The sequence below is a fragment of the Geotrypetes seraphini genome, chromosome 3, assembly GCF_902459505.1.
Source record: "Geotrypetes seraphini chromosome 3, aGeoSer1.1, whole genome shotgun sequence".
Classification (NCBI taxonomy): domain Eukaryota; kingdom Metazoa; phylum Chordata; class Amphibia; order Gymnophiona; family Dermophiidae; genus Geotrypetes; species Geotrypetes seraphini.
In genome coordinates this window covers 261,713,631-261,735,916 of record NC_047086.1, presented here as the reverse complement: position 1 = coordinate 261,735,916, position 22,286 = coordinate 261,713,631, and the positions used below count along the sequence as shown (strand labels likewise).

Here is a 22,286-nt window from a genome sequence, read left to right as displayed (position 1 = left end):
TAAAAAATTGAAAAATTTTCAGGATATAAAATAAATTGGAATAAGAACATAAGAACATAAGCAATGCCTCCACTGAGTCAGACCTGAGGTCCATCGTGCCCAGCAGTCCGCTCACGCGGGGGCCCAACAGGTCCAAGACCTGTGCAGTAGCCCTCTATCTATACCCCTCTATCCCTTTTTCCAGCAGGAAATTGTCCAATTCTTTCTTGAACTCCGGTACCGTACTCTGTCCTATTACGCCCTCTGGAAGCGCATTCCAGGTGTCCACCACACGCTGGGTAAAGAAAAACTTCCTATCATTCGTTTTGAATCTGTCTATTCCGCTTAATGTACATTGTCAGAAAGGATTGTTTGATTTAGTCCCCTTTTTTTGGAATGAAGAGGGTATAAAGTATTTAGGAATTTGGATTCATAAAACGCTGGAATAAACAATGAAAGTAAATGAAAAATCCTTATTGCTAAAGGTCACAGAAATGTGTGAGCAATGGAACCCATTACATCTGGCTTGGTGGGGGAGAGTTCAGATGGTTAAAATGATGATTTTGCCTGTGGTTTGTTACCAAATGGGTATGTAACCAGTTTTTTTAGGGGTATTCTTACAAAATTTATTTGGCTGGAGAAAGCTGCAAGAATTGCTTTAGTATCATTACAAAAGCCAAATGTGGAGGGTGGGGTAAATTTTCCAAATTTTTATAGGTACCGTCAAGCCTATCTAATGCGTCAGCATATGTATTGGATCCTCCCTGAGCTCATGGAAAATCTTCCAGACTGGTTATGGTTGGAATGACAACCCCATCCACATTTTGAGTATCAAGATGCCTAGGCTATAATAAATTTCTATTGGACACTTGGAAGACATTAAAATTTATTACTAATTTAACAGATATTCCAATTCATAAATCATAAATTTGGGATTGAATCCCAAGATTCAGATTGGCAGGTCTAAGGTCATCTGGAAGTACTGGATGAAGGCGGGCATTCATACTTTAGATGATGTAGTATCAGACAGAAAGCTGCTTGAGTTTTCATGGACTGCAACAAAAATTTGGTATTGCTAAATCTCAAAGTTATAGGTGGTTGCAGTTGAAGCAGGCCATTCAGGAGGGATTCCCTGACAAGAAAAATCTTAAAAATCAGTATAGTTTGCCATTCCTGTGCTTCCAGGCAGTTTTCCTGGGTCACCAGGCCGCTCAGTGGTATAAATTAATATCTGGATTTTTGAATAAGAACATAAGAACATAAGCAGTGCCTCCGCCGGGTCAGATCATAGGTCCATCCTGCCCAGCAGTCCGCTCTCGCGGCGGCCCAAACAGGTCACGACCTGTCTGAATAACCAGAAGGGGCCCCCTTGCCACCTTGGTTTCCCATTTAAGTCCTATCTTCCCATCGAAGTCCTAATCCTCCGGTCTTGCACATTCACGACTTGGTTGGGTTTCCATACTTATTACCTGATTAGTTTTCTATACTTGTATTACATCCCAGCACCTCTCTCAGTATCCCACGATCCCTTTATCCATCAGGAATCCGTCCAATCCCTGTTTGAATCCCTGTACTGTACTCTGCCTGATCACTTCCTCCGGTAGCGCATTCCAAGTGTCCACGACCCTTTGGGTGAAAAAAAACTTCCTTGCATTAGTTTTGAACCTATCTCCCTTCAGTTTCTCCGAATGCCCCCTCATACCTGTTGTCCCCTTCAGTCCGAAGAATCTGTCCCTATCCACCCTCTCTATGCCCCTCATGATCTTGAAGGTCTCTATCATATCTCCCCTGAGCCTCCTCTTTTCCAGAGAGAAGAGCCCCAGCCTATCCAACCTCTCGGCGTATGGGCAGTGTTCCAGCCCTTTTACCAGTTTCGTTGCTCTCCTTTGGACTCTCTCAAGTACCGCCATGTCCTTCTTGAGGTGTGGCGACCAATACTGAACGCAGTATTCCAGATGTGGACGCACCATCGCTCGATACAATGGCATGATGACTTCCCGCGTCCTGGTTGTTATGCCCCTCTTTATGATGCCCAGCATCCTGTTGGCTTTTTTCGAGGCTGCTGCGCACTGTGCAGATGGCTTCAGTGATGCATCCACCAGCACACCCAAGTCTCTCTCAAGTCTGCTGTCTCCCAACAATGCCCCCCCCCAATTTGTAGTTGAACAACGGGTTCTTTTTTCCTATATTCATGACCTTGCATTTTTCCATGTTAAAGCGCATTTGCCATTTGTTTGCCCAGTCTTCCAGCTTGTCCAAAAATGGTCTTCGTGACATTTGGAGCATTGAGATAAAGCATCAAATTACTGCATCTCAATGGCCACTAATCTGGACTTGGAGGATGAGATGTACGGTGTCTGCATCTATGAGATAAACGTGGTTTTTCTTGTTGCATAGTGCATGTTGAACTCCGGTTAGATTACAGAGATTAGATAGTTCCAAGTCTATTAGATGCTGGCATTGCCATATTGAACCTGGGACATTGGATCATTTATTATATTCTTGTCCCTTGATACTTCAATTTTGGAGATCCATTTGGGATCAGGTAAACAAGTAATAGAAAATCCAGTGGCACTAACATATGACACTGTGCTATTTGGCACTATGATGAGAGCTAAAAGCCAAATATCATCTCACAATAACAAACTTCTCTTTATTATGGCAGAGGTTGCCATACAGCTTATTTTAAGGAATTGGAAAAACTGGGATAGATTGAACTATACCTTTTGGTGGGAGTCTCTTTGTTACGTATTTAAAATGGAACATAGTATGGCTGTACAACAGGGACATTACAAAAAGTTTCTGAAGATTTGGGAACCATTGACAAAATTTTTGCAAAGAGTGATTAATGATTTTGCCCTTTGGTCATACATGCCCAGGGTGGGTGGGTGGGTTGGAACATATTTTTAATTTCTTAATTTAAGCGTACTTTTTGGATATAATTATGGGGGGCGATATATCTATTTGTCATAGATTATAATTATATTTAAGTGCTTTTATAGTGTTATATGATTGTATTAGATGTTGCACTTAATTATGGCTTCAAAATGAATAAAGATATTTTAAAAAAAATTTAAAAAATAAAAACATGTCCCAAGCAAGCATGGACTAAGGACTGAGTCCACATGTACTGTACTTTGCTCCAAAGGTGCCGGATCTGGGAGCAGAGCATAAACTGGTTCCATCCTAAGCTAGCACTTCTTCAGAGGATGTTTCAGCTATAGTTGTTGCCATGATAAGACCTTCTGTGATAAGGGATATAGGGGGAGAACGTATGAAAATAGTACTTGGGAGTTTGCCGGAGGTAGGGGGAAAAGTGCAGATAGGGAGAGTGAAGAAGCAGTGAGGGTCTGTGCTGGGATGGTGGGAAGGTATATGTGCTGTCAAATAGACAACATTGTAACAGGACTTCTGATGAATATTTACAAAATGCATTGCTAATTGGCAATAACTGAAAAAGGCAGCCCAAGAAGAGGGCAGTTCTATAATAAATAAGCTCAATTTTTAAAGTATCATCTATGTAAATCTACACCAGGGATCTCAAAGTCCGTCTTTGAGGGCTGCAATCCAGTCGGGTTTTCAGGATTTCCCCAATGAATATGCATTGAAAGCAGTGCATGCATGTAGCTCTCATGCATATTCATTGGGGAAATCCTGAAAATCCGACTGGATTGCGACCCTCAAGGAGGGACTTTGAGACCCCTGGTCTACACAGAACCATTACTGAAAACTGTGCTGTCTGAATCAAGAATTTTTTTTCTTTCTTGCTATGTGTTCCCAGACTAGAAAAGATTTAAATACTAGACTGCAGGTCCTTTTTCAAAGAGGAGGATATATATGACTCAGCAAAAGAAAAAAAAATGTAAAAGGTTTTGCACCAGGCTGTCAATTTTTAAACATTGATTGGAGGCCCATGTTACCTCCTGCTATACAAGAATACCTGACTAATCCTGCTTAATCCTGCATTTGAGTAACATAAAGACTAGAGGACTTGTAAACATTTTATTTCAATAGCAGACAAAAATACCTTTGAAATGCACAGATCTGAAAGATGAACTCAAACCTATTTTGAATATAAAAGGGAACTGTGAAAACCTGGTGAAATCATTAGTGAAGTCTGATTGTAATAATTCCACCTGTTGATAATGTCACATCAAGACATATGAAAAATGTACTTGAAGCATCCATTTCGTTCTCCCATAGCTGTAATAGTAGCAGCAGAATTGATTAAAGGAACCCCAGACTTAAATCCCACTGTTACAGAATCAAGACTGTAACTTTTATCATTTCTTTCAGAAACAAAGCCAGCCTGCATATTCAATGGCGTGGAGTACTATGACGGGGATATGTTTCGCATGGATGCCTGCCGCTTCTGCCGTTGCCAAGGTGGCGTCTCTATCTGTTTTGCCACTCGGTGTGGTGAGCTGCGCTGCGATAGGTACTACGTGCCCGATGGAGAGTGCTGTCCAGTCTGCGAAGGTAATTTGTTTATTAAGTACACCAAGCTCTCGTCGCATCCATGTAGTCTAAGCACTGTTCAGCTGCCCTTTTTTGAAACTAGCATGCCAAGTGTAAGGTGAGGACCCTGTGGTTTTTCCAGTCAGAGAGTAAACCTGTTTACGCTGTATGAACAGTGCTTTTCTCTTCATTGGAACAGACAGTTCCTTTTTCATGATTTTAGAGTGACGTGCCATGTCTTTCATATTTTGCTTTTTTTTGTCTGCTTAGTCTCTCTGCTCTTTCTCTCTCCATCTATCATCTGTTTCCCAGGCACTTGCCTTGTGTCTGCCTAGTGTTCTGTTTTCTCAGTAAATAGGGGAGGGGGCGACTTTTTTCATTTTGTTTTTTGCTTGTTTCCCTCCTCAAGAGTACATCTCTTGATTTCCTTCCTTTATGTTCTTTGTTCCTCCATTATCTGTCCTATCCCTCCCCCATGTCTCTCCACCCCAAACACATCTGAAGACATTGATCTGTTTCTATGGCAATCAATATGGAGGGCCATTTACAGTAATTCCCCAAGTCAGCAGTGAAAGATTCAATCTCTTGTCTCCAGTGCTGTGAGAGCTCTTGCCTGAGGAGTTGCTTGCTAAGTTAGTATGGTGTTGAAAGAAGAAAGCATAGCATGCAAGAGTTTTCCCACTGCTCCCAACCCGTGAGTGTCTTTCTGTTGTGCTACATGTCACCTGTGTTTCCTCCAGCCCAGGCCTTCTGTTACATAGGTTTGAGTCATGTGACTCCAGTATCACTTGGGGGGGAGGGAATTATTCTGTAACCTAGGTGCTAACATTTACATGGAAATTATGCACGTACATGCTGAATATGTGCCTCATATAACCACATGCAAATCTCACCATGTAGTTTGCAGGTGGGTGTATGTATGGGTGGAGTCTGGATGGTGTATGGGCAGGTCACAGCTATATAGATAACTTATGGAATATCATGTTATGGGCGTGTCTGAACATAAGCACACATATTTAATACCAGCTCTATGACTAGGGTAAATGCTTGTGCCGCCTAAGCATATACGTGTGTGTCAACCTCTTATACTAGTATTTTATAAAGAACAGGATGTGCTTACTTTTCTTTGTAGAATTTGTGCCCGTCAGGTGCCCTCTGCATGCCTACATGTAGACACACAGTTCTCAAGTTGCCTTTTTGGTGTGACACTTGGTATTCTCATCACATGGAGGAATGAGCCCTTTATGTGTTGTTTAAACATTAAACTCAATCTGAAGTCCTAGAAGAACATGGGGAAAGAGATACATGAAATTGGTAAACATTTTTGGTCAGTCATTTCAAGCTGCATCACTTTTGTATGCTTACCACAAGGCAGGCATCATGAAGGATTTCTGCCATGCCAATGCAGCCTTAGAAAGCTTCTTATCCAAGCTGTATAAAATGAAATCAAGTTCCTTTTTATTTGATAAACTGCTCAAAGGCAAACCATCTAGTAGCATTAACCCTATGATTCATGTATCAAGAGCTGTCATAGTACACAGAGTATTTATTTATGGTATGCTATTTATATTCCATCTTTTACATGCACATCCAGATTGACTTAAAACACTACATAAGAGCAACAATACAATTTTTTGGCAATATCCTGTTTCATACTTTTAATATCTAAGGTTCTAGAGAAAGAAGTACATAAACAGTTTGAGGGGCATAATCAAAACATACGTCTAAGTCCGATTTGGATGTAGGGCGCTAGTTGTCCAGAGTCGGCAGTGGGAAAATAACCATTCTCGAAAAGTACGTTAAATTTTTTATTTTTTTTTATTTTTTATTTTTAATCATCTATCTGGGCATCCAGGTTGATCGTCCAGACCACCATTATGTTTATCTTTATACCACATTCTCAACCCCAAATTCGTCTAAGTCTCAAAAGCCCAGAACAAGACCTTTTTTGGACTTAGGAGGGGACCAACATTGTGATAGACTGGCCAACCAGACATGGTAACAGAGCAGTGGGGCACCTTACAGGGCACTGCTGTGAACTTCACAAAAAGAATGCCAGACAAACATCTCACCAGAACTCCCTTATAGGTCATGGTGAGGCCCCCAAAACACCCCTAAAATCAACTATACCCACTTGTCTACCACCCCAATAGCCCTTATAGCTGCAGGTGGCACTTATATGGCAGTACAGTAGGGTTTGGAGGTTTTTTGGTGGGCTCACATTTTTCACCATGAATGTAGTGGTTAGAGTGGCTTACGAGTCTGGGTCCTTCTCTCTATGGTTCACTAGCGCCCCCCCCCCCCCCCCAGACTACTTAAGACACCTCTGTGCAGCTCTACTAGGCTTTTCTATGCCAGGTGCTGATGTTCTGGAGGCAAGTATGTACGTTTTTATTCTGATTTTTATGGCGGTGTGGGTGGGGGAGGTCAGTGATCACTATGGGAGTGTGTGGTGGTCTGTACTTTGTCCCTGCAGTTGTTATCTGGTCACTTTGGATACCTTCTGGGCACTTATACCTGTTTTTAGATCGCCTAAGTCACAACATATCATTTCCGTCTAGGCAGTCTCGTTAAACTTTCAATTATTGCTGCAGGATGACTAGGTCTAGGTCAGCCCATATCCCCTCTACCTCCCGCCCTAACCACTCATCGAAAAACACCCCTTTTTACTCTGGGCGCATAGCGGCAGTCAAAAGGCCTAAGCTGCTTTTAGATACGTCTAAAACCTGTTTTGATTATAGGCACTTGGACGACCTGTCTTATAGGTCATCCAAGTACCGATGTAGGAAGGTTTTTAGATGTATTTCCCTTTCGATTGTGAACCTCTTAGTTTCCAATCCACTTTCATTTCAAATACAGAATAAGATTCTTGTTCTTGCCTACAAAGCACTCTATATTGGTTTACTACTCTCCTTGACCTCAATTATATTGCCCCACCATCCAATTCATAATCACCATTCTTCCTTTGAAATACTTCTCACTCTACCACCTATATTCAAGGCATATTTGGACTCTTATCTGCTTTACAACCTTTATTTTTTATTTATTTTTTTTTCCAATTCTTTATTTATTTTCAAAATTACATAAAGTGTAAGTATATATCCAATCACATTAACAATACATATATCACTTTTTAAATTTTGTCACAGCCTTGCGGAGCTCATCACCACTATCTCTTAGGGCTGAGCTCTCCTATACAAAATTCAAAGTAGGCCTGAAGATTTACTGCTTCACCTTTAGCATTCTCCACAAATTGACTATACAGCACATATCTCAAGGGAGATAGCGTGCCTGCCTTACGTCTTTCCTCTACCCTTTGAAACCTGCTGTTTTCTCTTCTCTGTTAATTGGAGTTCTTTTATAACTGTATTTTAGTCTGTAAACCACTTTATAGTGATGATACTGCTATGCAGTACAGTAACTACTAAGCAAACAATAAATAATACTGGATGTATGCAGCCCTGGACAATATATCCCTGGCTACAAAGAGCTTACATTCTGAGACAATGAGAGATAATGGCCCTAGTTCTAGAAATATCCTCACATATAAAATGGAGTAGAATAGTACAAGTGAATCAATTTTTCACTCTGTCAAAAATTACAAAGACTAGGGAACACTAGATGAAGTTACAGAGAAATACTTTTAAATCCAATAGGAGGAATTTTTTTTTTTTCCATTCAAAGAATAGTTAAGCTCTGGAACGCGTTACTAGAAGTTGTGGTAAGAGTGGATAGCATAGCTGGTTTTAAGAAAGGTTTGGAAAATTTCCTGGAGGAAAAGTCCATAGTCTGCTATTGAGAAAGACATGGGGGAAGCCACTGCTTGCCCTGGATCGGTAGCATGGAATGTATTCTATGGGGTTCATAATCCCAAAAAAAAAAAAACGTCTAAAAAGTGTCCTAAATGGCTACTTGGATGATCAAAAAGCCTGATCGTCCAAGTACCCATAACCAAAGCTGGTTTTTAGACGTATCTAAAACCAGCTTAGGCCTTTCCCCTGCCTCTAAACGCACAGAGAGAAAAGAGGCGTGTTTAGAGGAGGGGAAAGGCCGGGCGGTGGGCGGGAGGTGGGCCGACCTACACCTAGGCGTGCAGCAGGTATTACCAAAACCGTAGGTAGGTTGCTTAGTCGACTCTTATACCTTTTTGACTTAGACGAAGTCAAACCAGGTCTAAGTGCCGAAAAAGGGGCCGCTGAGCTGATCGTGGACGCTGCGATCAGCTCAGCAGCCCCAGCAAACTGCCTACCCCTCCACTGCAAGCATTGCGGCAGGAGAGATGTCTCATCTCCCCTACCGCGATGCCATCACTCCTCTACCCAAACTGCCGCGACCCGCGGCAGGAGAGATGCCCTATCTCTCCTGCAGCGGGTCGCGGCAGTTCGGGTAGAGGATTGATGGCATCGCGGTAGGGGAGATGAGGCATCTCTCCTGCCGCGATATATCACCCCCCCCCACACACACACAACATCGGGGCAAGAGGGAGCCCAAGCCCTCCTGCCCCGGACACCCGCGGCACCCCCGACGACATCGGGGCAAGAGGGAGCCCAAGCCTCTTGCCCCGGCGATCGTGCCCCCCCCGTCCGAGTACGATTGGGCCAGGAGGGAGCCCTAACCCTCCTGGCCCCGGCGACCCCCCCCCCCCCCGAGTACGATCGGGCCAGGAGGGAGCCCAAACCCTTCTTGCCCCGGCGACCCCCCCCCCCCCCGAGTACAATCGGGCCAGGAGGGAGCCCAAACCCTCCTGACCCCAGTGACCCCCCCCCGACTGGATTGGGCCAGGAGGGAGCCCAAGCCCTCCTGGCCCCGGCGTCCCCTACCTCCACCCCCCACTACAATATGGCCCTCCTGCCCTCGACACAACCCCCCTCCCCCCAACAACTGCCCCCCTTGAACCCCAGATCGGCCCTGCCGACCCGCGACCCCCCTGGCCGACCCCATGACACCCCCACCCCCACCCCCCCTTCTCCGTACCTTTCAATGTTGGCCGGACAGACAGGTGCCAAGCCTGCCCGTCCGGCAGGCCATCCGGCTCCAGAATGGGGCCGGATTGGCCCAGGTGGCTGAAACTCTGCCCACAGGTGGGGCCTGAGGCTCCTGGGCCAATCAGAATAGGTCCAGGAGCCTTAGGCTCCGCCTGTGGGCGGGGCCTTAAGCACATGGGCCAGGGCCAGGAGGGTTTGGGCTCCCTCCTGGCCCGATCGTACTTGGGGGGGGTCGCCAGGGCCAGGAGGGTTTGGGCTCCCTCCTGGCCCGATCGTACTCGGCGGGGGGGGGGGCACAATTGCCGGGGCCAGGAGGGCTTGTTCTCCCTCCTGGCCAGATCAAGTCAGGAGGGGGCACAATCGCTGGGCCAAGAGGGCGTGGGCTCCCTCTTGCCTCGATATTGTCGGGGGTGCCCGGGGCAGGAGGGCTTGGGCTCTCTCCTGCCCCGATGTTATGTGGGGGGGGTTGGGGGGATTCTGTAACCAGTGTTGTTTTTGACAGACACCGGGTTACAGAATCCAGCTTTTAGGCGAAGGATTGGCTCCTCCTTCACCTAAAAGCCCTTGTGTTGAACGTTTTGGGCTTATGCGTTTTTTTGGTTCATTATGGGGTATAAGTGTAGACATCGTTTGGGTGTATTTGTAGACGTAGTGGTTGGCTGGGCGTTTAAACAGCTGAAGGTAGAAGCAGGCCATAATCAAAACAAGGACGTTTGTTTTGGTTATGGACACTTTCCCTGCTTCTGCTTTCAACGTTTAAGGCCTTAGGCCAAAAAGGGAGTTAGACGTTTTTTTTGATTATGCCCCTCCACAGGTTTTGAGCAGATACTAGGGAATGGTTAGTCCACTCCTGACTCCCTCTGTATGTAGAGAGTCTTAAATGTGCAGTCTGGCACCTATTTTATAAGAGGCTTTTTAAAATAATGTGAGAATTTTTTATGCCTTGACCCCACCACCTTCTAACAAGCAGTTCCTTAAAATGGTAAATAGTCTCAGGTAAAATCAAAAATACATACTGTATGACTAGATGCATCAACATATTTATTACATAAAGTCATAGCAATTAGGGATATGCATAGGGCAAAACGTTTCAGTTAGGTTCCAGTTCATTTGATCCAGTAACATAATCTAACATATTATTTTGGATAGGTCCACAATTATGTTGGGTGGGCCTTCCCAAACTACCTCCCCTTACACACACATCATTTATCCTGCATCTTGCCTCCTCTTTACCCCTGGATGTGGTATTTGCCGCCACCCTCCCCACCTGCGAACAAGCAACAACCCCCCACGGTGTACCTCAGTTCCTGGGCAGCAGCAGTGAAGGACATTCGCTACATGAGGGGGGCAAATGCCAGGTCCAAGTGTGGATAAAAAGCAGCCACTGCTGAATTGACTTGGGTCACTGATTTGATCTTTATCCCCAAATGTCTGACATTTCTTCAGTTCATTTTTGCCCCCTCCCAAATGATACTAAAAATCAGCAGAGAAACACATTTGTAGATAATTGTTCCAGATTGACTTTAATACACTTTGAGGGAATTCCTGATTTCCCCAATACAGAGCTGGCTCCGTCCATCTTCATTCTGGAACATCAGATCATGTTACTATTACTATTATCATTATTTAATGTTTGTTATACTCCAGATCTCTCCAGCAGTCTGCACATCTCTGGGGTGTAGAATCCTGTGTAGTATGAACAACCTGTGTAAAATGAACAAATAAATAAGAGTTATAGCAAGTCACACAAAGAGAGTAAAATTGTAGCACAGCAATCAAGCTAAAATAGAGTGAGGAAAACAGTCCAGGCTAATTCTTATTTCAAACACACTTAGTGAAAACAGTAGAAGAAGCAGGGTAGCCTCAGGCTAAAACTCAGAATGAAAAGAAAAAGGCAGAACATAGAGAAATAATCTCCTCCTGCAGGCAAATGAAGACTTTCTCGGTACATTTCTACATGATAACACCAGCAGCCTGAATGCTGCTGAGTCAGAGCTCTTTGATTAAAGGACATCACTGGGGTAGGGTTGTAACATAATAGAAGTCTATAAGTAGAAATCTATAAATTGGTGCCCCAGTGCTGTACACTTAACACCAGTTATATAACTACCTTTTAGTTCCATGATTTTGTTATAAAATACTAGCTTATATTGCTATTGATGTGCCCATGCTTATGTGCACCTTTTGACACATGTCAATCATAGGCAAAATTTGATGCACCTAGGCATGCATAGTTTATAATATTCTAAAATCTACCCACATAATTGGGAGACACAACCTTGGCTCACCCATGTTTCACCCATATGAATGCCCACTTGTAGTTAGGCACTATGGTGCTCATTTTCAAAAAAGATAGACGTCCAAAAGACAGCATAAACCAGCACTTGGGCATCTTACTAGTCAAAACATTGTAAAACTGCATCCCCCGCCCACCCAAACTAAAGGCTTACCCCATCTGGCACAGGCACGCAGCACCAATCCACAGGACGTGCTGGTGCTGGTGCCCGAAGATCCTTCCTCTTGTCGGACTGGGCCTTGAGCATCTGCGAATGCTCAAGACCTTCTGGATCCCACCTCTCTCTGAGATTTTGAGAGAGAATGAGAGCCAGAAGGCCTTGAGCATGTGCAGATGCTCATGGCCCAGTCCGGCAAGAGGCAGGATCTTCGGGCACCGGCACCTCCTGTGGATTGGTGCTGCGTGCCTGTACCAGATGGGGTAAGCCTTCAGTTTGGGCGGGCAGGGGATGCAGTTTTGCAAGGGGGGGCATTCGCAAAGGGGGTGATGCCATTTCGCAGGGGGTGACGTTTGCAGGCGGGGGGGGGCGATGCCGGTTCGTGGGCGGGGGGACTAGCAAGTCAAGTCAATGCTCGGTTTGCGGGTCATGATTTGCGAAAATGTTTTGCTCGTCTTGCAAAACACTTGCAAACCTCCTAAATAACTCCCTAAACCAAGGCCACTTGCCAGAAATAATGGGTAAAATAGCGCTCACTCCTATACCAAAATCTCCAAAGGCAGATCTCTCTACAGCCTCTAACTATGGACCCATTGCAGGCATATCCATCTTGACAAAAATAATCAAGACCCACGTTTGCAAACAGCTCACAACCTTCATTGATCAACACTCATGCCTCCACCCATCCCAATTCAGATTCTGTCAACAACACAGCACAGAACTCCTGACTTTGATCACAAAAACAAAACAACTAAAATTAAACACAACTAAAACCAAAGTTCTATAGTTCCACACTCCCCAACAGATGGCACATATAAGCATCACTCTTTGATCGGGCAAGACCCTCCCTGTAGAAGAATCCTACAAAATCCTAGGTTGCATACTTGACTCCACACTTACCATGGAACCACAAGTCTCCAGTCTCCGAAAGAAATCCCTCTACACCTTGAGACAATTAAGATTAATCAGACCATACTTTCACCAGCACCACTTCGCCCTAATTGTACAACTGATGATACTTCCACAACTGGACTACTGCAACTCCATCTACATAGGACTCAACACCGCTTTAATCCACAAAATGCAACTAATGCAAAACACAGCTGTCAGATTAATCTTCAACCTGAGAAAATACGACTCGATTACAGCCTTCACCAGGCAACTGCACTGGCTACCCATCCCATCATGAATAACTTTCAAAACTTCATTCATCATTCACTGTATACTTTATGGAAACTCCACGGCTCCTCTCGTCCAATATTGAGATATGTTGGTCATCAATTTTTGGTAAATTAATAGTTTGTAGAAAATCCTTTATTATTTGATCAGTACAGTTGTTTTCAGAGGTGTGTAAATACATGTAAAATGTACAAAATAGAGAATGACACGGTGGCGGTTTACCCGCGGCTACTGCGTTTAGCTGCGGGTAACCCACCAAAAACAGGGAATGAAAATTAACAGCCTCTGCGGGGACGGGGACAAGGCCATCACCGCCCCGAGGAGCGGTGAATGGTCTTGTCACCGCAGTGAGGCATAAAGGATCGTGCGGTTCCCGCAGCCCCCACCCACGGCAGAGGGAGGAGAAAGCCGCGAAGGAGGTTTGCTGCTCTCGCTGGGAGGGTCGGAAAGGTTCACGGAGGGGGGGAGATAGGAGGGTCAGCGGGCTGGAAGGGGGGAGAAGCGGTCTGCCTCGTGCTCTATTACCTTCTTCGGGCAGCAGCAGCGTTTACAATTCGCTGCTGTTGCCGGCTTCAGGCTTTGCTCTCTGCCGGGTCCTACCTACTTCCTGTTTTCATGAAGACAGGACCCGACAGAGAAGAAGGCCTGAAGCGGGCAACAGCAGTGAATTGTGAATGCTGCTGCTGCCCGATGAAGTTCAGGACATCAGGACATCGGGGAAGGAGCAGGGAGAAATTGGCTGCTGGCTTGGGGGTGAGGGTAGGGAAAGAATCGTGGAAGTGGAGAAATTGGCACGATGGCTTTGTGGGGGCTAGGGGGAGAGAGAAAGAAAGGAAAAAATAAAGAGGGGGGGCCAGGGGGAGAGAGAAAGAAAGGCAGAAATAAAGAGGGGGTCAAGAGGGAGAGAAAGAAAGGCAGAAAGAAAGAGGAGGGCCAGGGGGAGAGAGAAATAAAGAGGGAGGCCAGGGGAAGAGAGAAAGAAAGGCAGAAATAAAGAGGGGTCAGAGGGAGAGAGAAAGAAAGGCAGAAATAAAGAGGGGGACAAGGGGAAGAGAAAGAAAGGCAGAAAGAAAGAGGAGGGCCAGGGGGAGAGAGAAATAAAGAGGGAGGCCAGGGGGAGAGAGAAAGAAAGGCAGAAATAAAGAGGGGGGGCCAGGGGGAGAAAGAAAGAAAGGCAGAAATAAAGAGGGGAGCCAGGGGGAGAGAGAAAGAAAGAGGGGGGGGGGCAGGAGAAGAAAGAAGAAGGACCAGAAGAAGGACCAGAGACTCATGAAATCACCAGACAAAAAGGTAGGAAAAATGATTTTATTTTCAACTTAGTGATCAACATGGGTTCAGGAAAGGGAAATCATGTTTAACGAATTTGCTTCAATTTTTTGAGACCGTGAACAAGCAAATTGATAGTGGAATGCCGGTGGACATAATTTATTTGGACTTCCAGAAAGCATTCGACAAAGTTCCGCATGAAAGGCTTCTCAGGAAACTACAAAGCCATGGAATAGAGGGAGATATACAAAGGTGGATAGGCAAATGGCTAGAAAACAGGAAGCAGAGAGTGGGCATAAATGGGAAGTTCTCAGACTGGGAGAAAGTGACTAGTGGTGTGCCCCAGGGCTCGGTACTTGGGCCGATTCTATTTAATATATATATCAATGACCTGGAAGGCGGAATATCCAGTGAGATCATAAAGTTTGCAGACGACACAAAGCTATGCCGGGAAATCAGATCGCAGGAAGATAGCGAGGAACTCCAGAGCGACTTGTATCAGCTAGAGAAATGGGCAGAGCAATGGCAGATGAAGTTCAACGTGGAGAAATGCAAAGTAATGCATTTAGGTAGTAAGAATAAGGAACACGAGTATAGAATGTCAGGAGCAACTCTGGGTAAGAGCGAACAAGAAAAGGACCTGGGTGTACTGATAGATAGGACCCTGAAGCCGTCGGCACAATGTGCGGCAGCGGCAAAGAAAGCAAACAGAATGTTGGGCATGATAAAGAAAGGAATCACGAGTAGATCGGAGAAAGTCATAATGCCGCTTTATAGAGCAATGGTCAGACCACACTTGGAATACTGTGTACAACATTGGTCTCCCAACCTAAAGAAGGATATAAAACTGCTGGAGAGGGTGCAGAGACGAGCAACGAAACTAATAAGAGGTATGGAGAAATTGGAATATGAGGAACGACTCAAGAAACTAGGATTGTTCTCCCTTGAGAAGAGGAGGCTGCGAGGGGACATGATAGAGACGTTCAAAATACTGAAAGACATCGATAAAATAGAGCAGAAAAACAAATTATTTACATTGTCCAATGTGACACGGACAAGAGGACATGGTTTGAAGCTAAGGGGTGACAAGTCCAGGACAAATGTCAGGAAGTTCTGCTTTACGCAGCGAGTGGTGGACGCATGGAATGCTCTTCCACAGGAGGTTATTAAGGAATCCACTGTGCTAGGATTCAAAGGCAAATTAGATGCACATCTCATTATGAGAGGCATAGAGGGATATGGGTGATTAGAACAATCAGGTGTATACCTGACTGGGCCTCCGCGTGTGCGGATCGCCGGACTCGATGGACCATGGGTCTGATCCGGAGATGGCAATTCTTATGTTCTTATGTTCTAAATGTGTCCGTTTTGAGAATTTATATCTGCTGTCTGTATTTTGCACTATGGCCCCCTTTTACTAAAACGCAATAGCGATTTTTAGCGCAGGGAGCCTATGAGCGTCGAGAGCAGTGCGGGGCATTCAGCGCAGCTCCCTGCGCTAAAAACCACTATCGCAGTTTAGTAAAAAGGGAGGGGGAATATTTGTCTATTTTTGTATAGTTGTTACTGAGGTGACATTGCATAAAGTCATCTGCCTTGACCTCTTTGAAAACCCGCCGGAATATAAATGATAATTAACATTTTCTCTGTGTACAGCGTGCTTTGTGTTTTTAAAATTTTATTGTTGGTAGATCATTTTGACTTGGCCACAAAGGTAAGGGGGGGAGGGAGGGGAGCTGCTGAAAGACATCTAGTAATCCTTGCAGGCTTGACTGTGCAGGGAATTATTTTTGTAAAATCATGTTTTGTTATGTGACTGGCATTATCTAGACTTTAATTTCTATGAATGAATAGAATGAAAATGATATAAAATTATTTGCTTGCGGGGACCGCGTGTTCCGGCTCACACAAGGAAGGAGGGGGTGAAAGGGAAAAAGTTTCTCTTCCTTGGAAATAGATTCTGAAGTGACCTCATCAAAGAAGACCAGCACCAAATGTACAAGAAATCCCTTAAACAATGTCAAAAGAGCCCAAAATAGAAAACTGCTACTGCCTTGAGACTCCATTATTGAAGGAATCAATTTGAAATCACAGAAGAGACAGGAAAAGGTTAAATGCCTCATGGAATCCTCAGGTACAAAACACAAACCAAATTGTGAATGAAATCAGAGCAGACAGTAAGAATTATAAAATTGATGTCATTATCCATCTGGAAAAAAAGGCGTACTAGAAATAATGCCTCAGCAATACAATTTTCAGAAGTTCTATTTGCTCATGGTAAGGGAGAAGAGAGACTGCTAGTGATGGTGGGGGGACTGATAGAAGATATGAAAGAAGGGTGGTAGAAAGGAACAGATGGTAAAGGAGGGAGGGAAGGGTGGTGGTGGAAAGGAATAGAACAGACATTGAAAGAGGGTAGAGAGGAACAGACCCTGAAAGGAAATGTGGAAGGCAGAGTGGGGAGAAGACGCTGGAAGGGAAGAAGACAGATGCCAGACTATGGGGGAGCGGAGGGAAGAAGATGGGTGCTAGACGGGGACGGTGACGGGGCGGTGAAAGGGATGGCGGGGACGGGGACGGGGCGGTGAAGGGAACGGCAGTGACGGGGCGGTGCAGAGGATGGTGGGCCGGGGACGGTGCAGTGACGGGGACAGATTTTTTCCCCGTGTCATTCTCTAGTACAAAAGTCTGCAAGGATGTCTTTTGTGGTAGTGTAGATCTCATCAGGTGCAGTTCTTATACATGCAGTTCTTTGTTTAGTTCTACATCCTTTTAAATATGAAGTCAAGAAGCGGCCTGATTTATTGGCATCAGCATAATAAGTAGCATTGTGCCTGAATATAGATGTAGAAGTTTAAGTTTATTAGGATTTTATATACCGCCTATCAAGGTTTTCTAAGCGGTTTTACAATCAGATACTCAAGCATTTTCCCTGTCTGTCCCGGTGGGCTCACAATCTATCTAACGTACCTGGGGCTGTGGAGGATTAAGTGACTTGCCCAAGGTCACAAGGAGCAGCGCGGGGTTTGAACCCACAACCCCAGGGTGCTGAGGCTGTAGCTTCAACCACTGCGCCACACACTCCTCCTAAGTTGTTGCAGTTTTTGAGAGTTTGTACATTATATTGTTTGTGCAATTCTGATTCCAATTCATACATTTATTTTTCAAGTTGATCTAGTTGTCTTTTTTGTTTATGTTGAATAGGCAGATAAACTGATTCACCTCTTAGCCACGCTTTATATGTTTCCCATATCATTGCCTAGGAAATATCTGAGCTTTGGTTAAGAGAGAAAAAGGTTTTGGATTCTTGTAAGATGTTTTTTGAAATTTGCATCCTGTAGTAATTGATTATTCATTCACCATGTGTTGAATGTAGAATAACATAATGAGCAAGAGATAGCAACATGATCTGATATGAAAATATCATATATTTTTGAATGGGATAATGTGTCCATTATCTTTAGAACTTAAGAAATAGTGAAATCTGGAATATGTATGATGAGTAGGAGAATAAAAGGTGTAATCTTTTGTAGTAGGGTTCAGTATTCTCTGTAAATCTATCCATCCATTAGATTTCATCAAAGAATTGAGGGCAGCTCTGACTTTCAGTTTGGCCAGACGATAGGCTGATGTTCTGTCTATGTTTGGGTCAAAAGGAAAATTAAAATCACCAGCAATAATTGTATGACTGGAAAAAGTATGTGACCCAATAGAGTTTAAATTATAAAAAAATGCTGGGTCATCTGCATTAGGAGCATAAATGTTAATTAAAGTTATTGGTTTTCCTTCAATCATACTATCAATATAGGACCATCTCCCTTTAGAGTGAAATGTATGTGTTATGAATTGAAAGTTAAATGATTTTCTAATTAAGGTGATTACACCATTTTTTTTTACCATCAGTGGGTGCAGATAGTTTCTGTGTTTTCTTAGTATTAAGATAGGATTCTTGAATAAAATTGATGTCTGCATTGAGATGTTTAAAATATAATAGATTTTTTTTCGTTTTATGGGATTTGATATGCCCTTTACATTTAAGGAGACTAGGTTTAACTTTGTCATTTAAAATTTATTACATAATTATATGAGCTTTTTTGATTGCAAAAATATATTTTTTATATTATACTTTAGGATCACCACAGTTATATTAAGGGAAAGAAAGATTAAGGAATCCATACTTAGAATAACAGGAATCTAATTAGAAACAAGAGATAGGGGTTGCATGAGAACAAGATAGACCTGTTGTATCTCACCAGCCAAGAGACTCCAAAAAACCATGATACATAGCCTTCTGGTGAAGAAATAATGTGCTAGTCATGGTGCTAGTATTATGAGGGTCCTTCAAAAAGTTTCCGCACTTTCATACTTTTGCAGGAAATGGTTGGGGCAGGAGAAGTGGTAAGAGGGCGTGTCATAGAATGTCATGGGAAAAATGTATCGCAGACAGAGTAATTATGTGGAAAAGTGATGTAATTTGCTCAAGAGATATTTAATACATAGTAGATGACGGCAGATAAAGACCCGAATGGTCCATCCAGTCTGCCCAACCTGATTCAATTTAAATTTTTTTTTTTTTTTTTTTTCTTCTTCTTAGCTATTTCTGGGCGAGAATCCAAAGCTTTACCCGGTACTGTGCTTGGGTTCCAACTGCCGAAATCTCTGTTAAGACTTACTCCAGCCCATCTACACCCTCCCAGCCATTGAAGCCCTCCCCTGCCCATCCTCCTCCAAACGGCCATACACAGACACAGACCGTACAAGTCTGCCCAGTAACTTGTTATATATAATATATATAATATATATAATATATATAATATAATAAATAGTGTTTAAAAAAATTAAAGTGTGGAAACTTTTTGAAGGTCCCTTGTATTATCAAGAAACTTTTGGAGATCCCTCCCTCCCTGGAGTACCCATCTTTTATGCATAACTCTGTAGCAACCCCACCTGTTTGTCCCATTGACTTTTGAAGTCGAGCACGCTACTAGCCTCGACCAACTGGCATGGAAGTTTATTCCATCAATCAATCACCCGTTCGGTGAAGAAGTATTTCCTGGTATCACCATGAAATCTCCCCCCTCCTTGAGTTTTAGCGGATGCCCTCTTGTTGCCGTGGGACCCGTAAGAAAAAATATTTCTTCCTCTACTTCAATGCGACCCGTGATGTATTTGAATGTTTATCCCAGGACAAGCAGGCAGCATATTCTTAACGCATGGGTGACATCACCGATGGAGCCCCGGTACGGACACTTTTAACTAGAAAGTTCTAGATGGCCGCACCGCGCATGCGCGAGTGCCTTCCCGCCCGACGGAGGAGAGCGTGGTCCCCAGTTTCTTCGTTTCCGCGGAGCGAAGAAGACGCATGTGCTTTCAACGGCTGTTGAAATCTCTGTTTTTGCCTTCCCGCTCGCGCTATTTTCTTCCTTTTTTTGTTCTTTTTCCTTCGGATTTCGTTTTTCGTTCTAACTTGCAAAAAAAAAAAAAAAAGCCTTTGTTTTATCTTTATTTTTCGGGCCGGCCCCGGCGGGGCCTGTTGCCACCATACAGGCCTCCGGTTTTGATTTTGCGGAGGCCGTGTTCCCCTTCATGCCCCCTCAGCCGGGCTTTAAGAAGTGCCAGCGGTGTGCACGCCCGATATCTCTCACTGACCCGCACAATTGGTGCCTACAGTGCCTGGGTCCAGAGCATCGGGCTGACACATGCACCCGCTGTGCTACTCTTAAAAAACGTACTTTGAAAAATAGACAGATCCAACAGAATATCCTTTTCGGTACCGGATCTGCCATGGAATCGGCCGCGCCGTTAGCGGCGCCGCAAAAGTCGGCACTGACTACTTCGACGACGCCTGATCCTTCCTCGGGGTCGCTGGCACCAGGTAAGCCGGCTAAGAAGCCTTCCACTTCCCTTGAGCGCCCTCCTGCCACACCGGCGACGCCGGTCCTCCCGGCATCACGCCGACCCCGCAAACGCTCCGCCCCGATTTCGGTGAGTGCCTCGTCATCGGCATCCTCATCGCCGGGGCAAGGAGCGGCACCTATGGTACCGACAAAGAAAAAAGCGGTACCGGTGCCCCCTCTGGACGACCGCATTGCGGCCATACTCCAAAGCCAATTGCAAGAGCAACTGCAACAGCAACTCCAGCACTTGTTGCCTGCAATTTTGGCCCCACTCCTTCCGGTACCAGACCGGCCCGAGCATCGCACCATACCGCCGGTGTCGACACCATCGGCACCGTTGAACACCTCCATGCCGGTACTCGCGGCTGAACCACTTAATCCTCCAGTACAAACACGCTCTGATGCCGACCCTCCCCGACATCGAGACCGACACCAGTCCCCCCGAGACCAGGACCGGCATCGATCTTCCTCCCCTGGTACCGTCTCGATGCGCTCTGGCAAATCTCTCTCTAAGACTCGCCACACTGAGCCGTCCGCACCACTGTCCCGTCCTGCGCACACCGACGTCAGGGACCCGGACTTATGGGAAGAATCCCCACCCGGTACCGATGATGAGGCTTCCTCAACGGACGAGGAACCATCGATGGTCGATACCAGTTCCAAACCTGAACAGTCCTCATTCACAAAATTTCTCAGGGAAATGTCGGCGGCTCTGTCGATCCCTTTGGAATCCGACTCTAAGAAGTCCCAGGCTTTCCTGGACGCCCTGGACTTCGAACAACCTCCCAAAGAATTTTTAAAGTTACCCGTCCATGACATCTTACGGGAAACTTTTTACAAAAACTGGGAAAATCCTCTCACGGTACCGGGTGCCCCTCGAAAACTGGATAGTTTATACAGGGTCATTCCTATCCCGGGGTTCGACAAACCTCAACTACCCCATGAATCCCTTCTAGTGGAGTCCACCTTGAAGAAAACCCAGGGCTCCAGTGTTTATGCCTCCACCCCTCCTGGCAGAGAGGGCAGAACAATGGATAAATTTGGCAAGCGCCTTTATCAGAATTCCATGCTTGCCAACAGGACCTCATCTGGAGTACTGTGTGCAATTCTGGAGGCCACATTACAGTAAAGATGTGCGCAGAATTGAATCGGTTCAACGGACGGCCACCAGGATGATCTCGGGGCTCAAGGGTCTCTCGTACGAAGAGAGACTGAACAAATTGCAGCTCTACACTCTTGAGGAACGTAGGAAGAGGGGAGACATGATCGAAACATTTAAGTACCTCACGGGACGTGTCGAAGTGGAAGATGATATTTTATTTCTCAAGGGACCCTCGGCCAAAAGAGGGCACCCGCTCAAACTCAGGGGCGGAAAATTTCATGGCGACACCAGAAAGTATTTCTTCACAGAGAGAGTGGTTGATCATTGGAACAAGCTTCCAGTGCAGGTGATCGAGGCAGACAGCGTGCCAGACTTTAAGAATAAATGGGATACCCATGTGGGATCCCTACGAGGGTCAAGATAAGGAAATTGGATCATTAGGGCATAGACAGGGGGTGGGTAAGCAGAGTGGGCAGACTTGATGGGCTGTAGCCCTTTTCTGCCATCATCTTCTATGTTTCTATGTTTAGGGCTAATAATTACACCTTCCACTTCTCCTTCTATATGAAGCATTTGGTGCAACAACTCTCCTCCTTACAAAAGTACATCCCTGAGCGTAAGATCCCGGTTTTTCAACAACAAATCTCCAGTTTGCTCCAACTCCGGAAATTTATGGTGCGATCCATTTATGACTCTTTTGAGCTGACCTCTAGAGCATCTGCCATGGCTGTTGCCATGAGGCGCTTGGCCTGGCTGAGAGTTTCTGACCTCGACATTAATCACCAAGACCGCCTGGCTAACGCACCTTGTCTTGGTGATGAACTATTCGGGGAGTCCCTGGACTCAACTACCCAGAAACTCTCAGCACACGAGACCAGGTGGGATACCTAATCAAACCTAAAAAGAAGACTCCACCTGCTCGCCCCTACAAACAGCAGTCTTCCTACCAACGCAGGTTCTCGGCCAG

General features: G+C 45.0%; 1 protein-coding gene across 1 annotated transcript in view; it reads left to right on the top strand.

Annotated features, from left to right (window-relative positions):
• Positions 1–22,286, top strand: part of CRIM1 (cysteine rich transmembrane BMP regulator 1) — a 1,144,468-nt gene that overhangs the window by 727,771 nt on the left and 394,411 nt on the right. The window contains exon 6 of the mRNA XM_033937787.1: positions 4,276–4,458. Coding sequence (XP_033793678.1) covers positions 4,276–4,458 — 183 coding nt within the window. The remainder of the gene's footprint in view (positions 1–4,275; positions 4,459–22,286) is intronic.